Genomic DNA, 7,570 nt, shown 5'->3' on the forward strand with positions numbered 1-7,570 from the left:
AACTGCTAAAAAAAAAAAAAAAAAAAAAAGATGATTCACCTCGGTCAGGGCCAAGAGAGTCAGTGCGTCCAGCTCACCCCCAGACTGTACTGCAGTCACAGAAAGAAGATGACTTTAACAGACCCTCATTGTCTCAGGTGACTCACGCCTCAGCAATGTTTTTTTTTTCTTCCCAAAAGCCAAAACAAGGTCTATCTCCACAGTTAGGGATGTTTAGAAAGGATACAGCACAAGATGTGGGTTTTACTCATGTTTTTAATCACAACGACTCCAGGAGTGAAATGTTTCAACTGCAGCAGGTTTAAGTTAGTGGTGTGGGTTTGGTTACTTCATTGGATATTAGCATACATCTTTTCAATCTGTGGCTGGAACAGAGCCTTGAGCTCAGCTCTCTTGGCCTTCAGTGTGGGAGTTAGCAGACCGTTCTCAATGGTGAATTGTTCTGGATGGAGGTGGGCATCTTTCACCTGCAGGAAGGGGGAAGAAGGGTCAAAATAGTGGCCACAAGGGCTTTCAGTAGTAAAACCAGGGTTTTAAAATATCAGACATTAAAAAAATAAAATAAAATAACAGAAAACAGCAGGATGAAAGCGTGACTGTGGTCTAAAGTTTTCAAATATCTCGTTTTTATGACACTGTTTATTATGACCACTAGAGGGAGAGCCTCTCTCACCACATTAGGGAAATGGCATCAATTCTAGGGTTTTTCTCAGGAAGCAGATGCTGGACAGTTATACCAAGAGTATTTTTTGAACAGTAAACTAACTATTGCTCCCAGCTGTAGAACTCAGACAGAACCATTACCTGCTCAAATGACTTGAGGCCTGCTTCTCTGCCCAGTTTGGTCATGTCCGACAGAATGGCTTTCTTAATTTCCTGTCAGGAAGAGTGGAGTTAAATTGAGTTAATGCTCCTCAGCAGGTGTTGTGACTGTAGATGTAGTAGAACGTGTGGATGTAATGAAGCACACTGACAGGTCCCACTCCTGCCTTCGCAGAACACTACCAGTAACGTGAGGCCTTTTATTACTGTACTGTGGGTTCTATTGTGCCTGAGAAGAGTTATGGCATTTAAACATTACTGTGCGTTTGCAGAGTTCCTCAATGGAGCCTTGACACCCAAGACTTTTGGCAAAGTCTGGCAGAACGTCAGGATCAGGGACCACAACAGCAACCAGACAAGACTACAGAGGAAAAAATAACAGACAAATGTACTGCATATGTACAGGAAGAATGTGTTAACATGTGCCTGGTAAAAATGTACCTGCAGACTGTCTCCATGTACAAATACTTGGGCCACAGGTCCACTGCGTACATACACATTCTCTATCTTCTCCGGTGCTATGTACTCTCCCTGAGCTAGCTTAAAGATGTTCTTCTTGCGATCAATGATCTTCAGAACTCCACTCTGTAAAAACATGTCAGGTCGGTGAAGGATTTAGTAATATCTCTTTTTTTTTTTTTTTTTTTTTTTTTGAGTTTTTTTTCTTGACACTATTTCTTAACTCTGTTACAGAAACCTAATGTTTTTCTCGTAATTTCCTACCGGGAGCCACTTCCCGATGTCCCCAGTGTGGAGCCAGCCGTCCTTATCCAAGGCCTCTGCTGTCTTCTCTGGGTCCTTCAGGTATCCTTTGAATACATTTAGACCCTTGATGCAGACCTGAATTAAACAGCATACATATGATAATTAGTAGATAAGAAGTTCCGGTGAATAGATTTTAGATAACTTCATTTGGAAAAATTTAAGAATCAGTCCATGTGAAACTCCGTACATGTTTGGGAATATTAAGAGGGGAAAAAAAAAAAAAACTCCACCTGTAAAACCCTACAGTGAATACAACGTACCATATTTAACCCCCCCCCCCACCCCCCCCCAATCTCTTAGAATGCTCAGGTAAAAACCATCTTGTTGCTGTTAATGTGACATGTTGTTGATCTGGGTTTGTTCCAAATGTCTCGATTTTTAGTGCATCATCTGTAACCTCTCTGACCTCTCCTTCACCGTTCGATGCAAAGTAGTTCATTTCTTCAACATCCACCAACTTGACAACATTACAAGGCAGCGGGACTCCAACATGGCCTGTGGAGACAAGGTTCCAGTCACTACTGAACAATGACTTTCCAAACACTGTGCATACAGCACTGACGGCTCATCTGTGTGACGCAGGACCTTTACAGGGCAAAGCTGCGGCCCTATCAGAGCACAGTGGACTGTGAACTCAGGTGACCTCTGAACTACGTACCTGAAGTGGCATCACCCGACGTGGTGAAGGTGCAGCCGGCTGTGCACTCTGTCTGCCCGTATCCCTCAAAGATCTAGCAGCAGTCAAATGAAAGTGGAGTTAGAGCAGTGTGACCAGGTTATCATGACAACAAACACACACACACACACACACTGTTGTGCAAGTCCAGCTCCCAAAACAAGCATTAGTGTATCAGTGTTTCCCTGCAGATCTCAGTTCACAAAGGTTCAGACAATTAATCAGCAGGCCGATTTCAAATGAGGAGATTATATAGGGAGGAGCAGCTGCATTTTTAATAAGAGATTAAGAGACTTTACATCCAAAAGTCCTGAATTCAATTAATTTATGTTTGAAGGTTAAGTAAACATGACATGTCAGCACTTTCAGCTGCCTCCAAACAAAGACACCACAGAGGAGTCCATGTTTCTAACCTGACATCCCAGAGCAGCTCTCAGGAAGTTCAGGACGGTGGGAGAAATGGGAGCTGCTCCAGTCACCATGACCCGCACATGTCCGCCCAGAGACGCCTGCAGACAGACAGCCACAGTTAAAGACCTCAGTATGATGGTCTGTGTCAACCGCTTTAAAACACAAACTCTGTACCTGGACTTTGTGGAAGATGAGTTTGTCCCACAGGCTGTTCTTCCTGATGATGCCTTCTCTGACCTCGGCGTATTTCCTCTCGACGGCAAAGTTCAGGAGCCATTTCTTGAAAGCAGACGATGCACCGCTCTGGACCTGCAGGAGTTGTCGGGAACAAAAATGACCTCAGCAACAAACATGAAACTTCAACTTGTGGATGGATCTCCTTTGGTGTACTCACTTTGTCATAGACACGGTTGAGTAGTCGGGGAACTACTGGGAAGATGGTGGGCTGTAAGGTTTTCATGTCATCAGGAAGTAGTCTGATGTCACCCTGGAAGAATCCCACCCTTCCTCCTGCACCGTACATTACGGTCTGCAAGAGGAGAAAAAATAAATAAATTAAACGGTGAGGAGACACTTTGACCTGTTCATATAGACTGTATTCTCTGATTCTCAGCTCTCACCTGGACGACTCTCTCAAACATGTGGGCCAGAGGCAGGAATGAGATGCTGATATCTTGAGTTGATGGGACAATTGATGTCTGAGGGAGACAACGTGTCAGCAACTGAAGGTTCAAAACCCACCAACTGTTCTATTATACAAAAACAAATAAATGCAGGCACCTCAAAGCTTTTCACCACACCTGCAGCGTCAGAGACCACGTTCTCATGAGTCAGCATCGCTCCCTTGGGGTTCCCTGAGAACAAACCATATTTTGCAGTTTAAACTTCAGTAAAAATACATTTCATAGTGACTCGTATATGATAAATGCTGTGTATTTTGCATTTTTCCCACTTTATCAGCAGCTCTTAGGCTGTATTAGATGGACTGGTGCAGTGTTACTAAAATAGCAGGTCATGACCCAGGTGCGGTACCATAGGTTGAATACCATTTTGTCTAATGATCTCCTCAGTGTGTTTACTGTCTTCACAGTTTAGCTCTGCTGCTATTATACTAGCCTAAAGTTAGGTCCATATAAAGTAAAGCAGCTACTTGAGCACCCTCTGCTGGATCACGTAGTGACTTCGAGTTTAACTGTCAAATTGACAAAAAAAAAAAAAAAAAATTACATATGCTCACCTGTAGTTCCACTGGTGAAGCAAACAATGGTCAGGTCTTCTGGCTTTGGTGGCTACAGAGACATGAATCAACTGATTAGAACAGCACTAAATTAAGTTATATGAAACAATTAACAGTTTTTAAATCCTTACAACTGGCTTTTGAAGATTGTTTTTCCCCAGTTCCTGCCAAAAAAACATGATTAAATAAGTTAGTGAAGCCTCAGGTTCTGTCGAAGATTATTATTACTTTTATTATTATTGGTGGTCAGTGTGTCACCTCCACTTCCTGCATGGACACAACGTCCACTCCCACTTTTTTTCCTCTCTCAACCATCTCCATTTCAAAGGTGTCCATGACGATGATGGTTTTGAGAACAGAACTCAGACCGTTCTCACGGTTCTGCAGCAGTGTTTCTGCCTTCTTCTGATTGTCGCAGAGCACAGTGGAGATCTCCGCTGACAGAAAACAAATATCAAAATCAGCAGATCAATAGTTGCTCAACACTGCTGATCAACATTAGTGAAACTCCCAGAGTGTCACCAAGAGCTAAATGATGACTACAGTGTGAAAAAAAAAAAAAACAGGAGATAAAGACACTTGATACAAACCCCTGAAGTCAACCAAAGATTTAGTGGACTCAGATTAAATTAGCGTTAGTGTTAGAAGTGCAGAGAGAAGCTCCAATTACCTTGGTCGATAATGAACACAAGCGCCTCGGGACCCAAGGTGTCGTACAGGGGGACAACCACCATGGAGTAGGTGTAACAGGCCAGTTCACCAATAATCCACTGCACGGACCAGTGTCAGTTCATTAAGACAGTTAATTAACGCCAAAATAAAAACCAGACTCCATATGTGACTTACCTCAGGTCGGTTCTGAGCAAAGATGCCAATGAAAGTGTCCTTGTTTGGTTTCAGACCTTGATGAAGGAGCCCTGACCCCAGCTGCTCTGCTCTGTCGGACACCTTCAGAGAGATGAAGGAGGATGTTCAGAGTCAGCAGTAACTCATAGATATCATTTCACTTGTTCAACTGTGTTTGTCATTCTCACCTGTTTGTATCTCAGCCACTGGTATGCCCTTCCTGGCTTCCTGTAGCCCAAACATGGACCATTTCCTGCAGATACGACAAGGACAGTGTTTCTGAATAAGAAACTATTTTAAATGGTCTCGCCACATTGTGGCCACTAAAATTACTTGAAAAGTCTTGATGATTATGCCACCAATCCTTAAACTGGAAACTAGAAGAATTACATCTGAACACATTAGATAAAATGAAATACAAATAGATTTACTTGCTGAAAAACTTTGATTTAAACGTCACCTGACACTTTCAGCCCTCTCTGAAAAACCTCATACAGAGTCTTTGCGTCGTCATTACAGTAGGCCACCAGGTTGTTGTTATCCTCCAGCAGAGCAGTCTTCCTCGCTCCATCCTGAGAACATGAAGCACAAGAACCGTCCTCACACAACGGCCGAGTGTTCCACCTTTTCTTCTCTCAGCACATGTTTCTGTGGGAAACAGGTCCACAGTCCTTACCTTGATCCCAACAGTCTGGTGTTTCAGGTCAACCGGAGTGTGGATTGGACAGGGCCGCGTGTTGAGGTAGAAGAGGACAGCAGCCGCCAGGGCAAACAGGGAGACGATGGCCGGGGTGGGAAGAGGGGAGAAGAGCACCTGGAAGAGGAGGTCCATGGTACCAACGCTGCTGCACACACAGACTGAGGAAGGGTCATGTTTGCAAACACTTGGCTCTTTAAAAATCACATTGTGCAACAGTGAGTGCCTCGGCAGTCTTCAAGTCATCTTTGACCCCAACTGGGGGTCAAAGTCAACAGCACTTGTGCAACAGTTAAGATTATAATGGATCTGGAGACAGACTGACTGTGGGGGCAGTGAAACAGCAGGCCTGCACTTGTTATTAACAAGATAAAGCATAAACATGAACATGCATGCACGCATCGTGGCTACATCAAATGACACATGACACAATTAAACAGCAACACAAGGCAGAATTAAAGGATGGATTACCCTGATTCTCACCAGTTCAGGTCCCTCTCAGTTGTTGCTGTCAGCTTGTGGTCAACAGGCTAGTGTGTGTGTGTGGGGGTGTGTACCAGAACAGATCCTCCACTGAAGGGAGACACACACAGAATGAATGTTCATAAACACAGGCTGATAGAGGAGTGGAGACCTTTGAACCTTGGCCATCATCACTTCCACTGATAAAAACAAGAAGAATGAGCTTGGACAGACCAAACACTGTACAATCCTACAGTAGTGTATTGCACAACAAGTCATTTAGGATTTAAAAATAAAAAAATTACACACACACACACACACACACACCATCTCTACCTACCAGTCATTTCAGTTAGAACTAACATATTTTTGGTTTTCTCCAAAAACATTGTCCAAAGGCCAAGATGCTTCAGCTGATGAAAGGTCAATATTCTTATCGGCTGATTATCACGTACAAAGTCTGCATATTTTAAAAAAGTGAATGCACAAACAAAAACCATTCTGGTGGAGATTCATGGAACATGGACAAATGTGACTTGAATTGAGTGCTTTGCCTTTAAACTGGTTTCTGAACGACCAGCTTTAGTGGGAGATTTCAGATTAAGTAGAGTACATCAATGTCAGCTGCACATTCTGCTTTAAAAACACTTTTACTTTTTATATTTTTGTCTTCACCTTCCTAATCTTCTATACAAACAAATCTAACCTGGGGTTTGCTCTTGTAGTGCTCTGAATTGTGTAATCCCAGAACAGAGAGGAAAATGACAATGACAGCACCACAGTCAGTTTATACTCCATCATTAACCTTTTCAAGGAGAATGACAGTGAAAACGTTCAGGCAGTACATTAACAACAAGATAAGGAACTTATGAGACAGGCTGCACAGACATAAAGCCTTCACTGTACAGTGTTTGCTTATTTGTTGGACAGAGACAGACAGAGAGTTTAACATTTTGAAAATAAAGACAGCACTTTGACAACTGTGCCTCCAATTGTTGTATTATCCATAATGATAAAATAACTTCTATTTGAGATTCAGTAAATGATTGCGCTGTGGTCTGTCATTATCATCCAAATTTTGAGCTCCATTTTAGCCTAAAACAATCAGGTGTACATATTCCGACTCTCCTGGTCAGTGGTTACAGCAGAGGTTCATTAGAAGAAGCTTTAATATCGTTACCTCTAGGGATTAGCTCCAGTAGTTTGGGGCCAAGCTGATCACCTGGCGACAGCACAGCTGAATCCAGCAACACCATCTAATGTAGGATCTGCCCACCTGTCTTCATTAGCACCTTCAACAGCACACAGGTGTGAGTGAGTGCCTCAGCCCAGAGCAAGGCTCGGCTTGTCAGCTTCATGTGACTCCTGCACCAGCACAACACACACCTCAGGAGATCTGTAAAACCCTTTACCCCTGGGATTAGTTCTGTCCAAAATGCCCGTCGGAGATGGACACTTTGTGGATTTATTAAACCAAAGCAGTTAGTTTGTTTCTTTTGCATTACTTTCTTAAATATGTCTTTATATTTTTCTAACAAGACGTATGAATAAGAAAAATGACCTTGTCGTCCCTACACCTCTGAAGACATGAATGGGAGCAACACTATTTTGACAGAAAAAAATCTCAAGTCCCACCTGAAAATGTGTGGGTGCT

At 42.9% G+C, this 7,570-nt stretch overlaps 1 protein-coding gene across 4 annotated transcripts; it reads right to left on the reverse strand.

Moving 5' to 3' along the window:
* Positions 1–237: 237 nt before the first annotated feature.
* On the reverse strand, positions 238–7,252 carry acsl5 (acyl-CoA synthetase long chain family member 5). Of its 4 annotated transcripts, none has more exons than XM_008314128.2 (22): positions 7,097–7,252; positions 5,938–6,027; positions 5,434–5,602; positions 5,218–5,329; positions 4,946–5,010; positions 4,758–4,859; positions 4,582–4,681; positions 4,170–4,348; positions 4,043–4,075; positions 3,912–3,963; positions 3,455–3,528; positions 3,295–3,372; positions 3,069–3,203; positions 2,849–2,983; positions 2,677–2,772; positions 2,246–2,318; positions 1,994–2,082; positions 1,546–1,662; positions 1,264–1,407; positions 1,082–1,183; positions 805–876; positions 238–467 (listed from the first exon to the last, which is right to left on the reverse strand). In XM_008314128.2, exons 3-22 carry the CDS (start codon positions 5,587–5,589, stop codon positions 330–332), a joined length of 2,052 nt encoding a protein of 683 aa, XP_008312350.1. In that variant the 5' UTR covers positions 5,590–5,602; positions 5,938–6,027; positions 7,097–7,252; the 3' UTR covers positions 238–329. The 4 variants fall into 4 exon arrangements, with proteins under 4 accessions (XP_008312350.1, XP_008312348.1, XP_008312351.1 ...); XM_008314126.2 differs by having other exon boundaries at positions 5,434–5,615; XM_008314129.2 differs by having other exon boundaries at positions 5,926–6,027.
* Between the last annotated feature and the right edge of the window lie 318 nt (positions 7,253–7,570).

The sequence above is a fragment of the Cynoglossus semilaevis genome, chromosome 8 (genome assembly GCF_000523025.1).
Source record: "Cynoglossus semilaevis isolate Cse_v1.0 chromosome 8, Cse_v1.0, whole genome shotgun sequence".
NCBI classification, from domain to species: Eukaryota; Metazoa; Chordata; class Actinopteri; order Pleuronectiformes; family Cynoglossidae; genus Cynoglossus; species Cynoglossus semilaevis.

Bases quoted from the DNA above. Each gene is read 5' to 3' on its own strand.
- acsl5 (XM_008314128.2), bottom strand. From the start codon at position 5,589: ATGGACCTCCTCTTCCAGGTGCTCTTCTCCCCTCTTCCCACCCCGGCC. The intron at 3,964-4,042 runs GTAAGGATTTAA...ATGTCTCTGTAG, and splicing joins ACAATCTTCAAAAGCCAGTT to CCACCAAAGCCAGAAGACCT. The intron at 3,529-3,911 runs GTGAGCATATGT...GTTTGTTCTCAG, and splicing joins CTTCACCAGTGGAACTACAG to GGAACCCCAAGGGAGCGATG.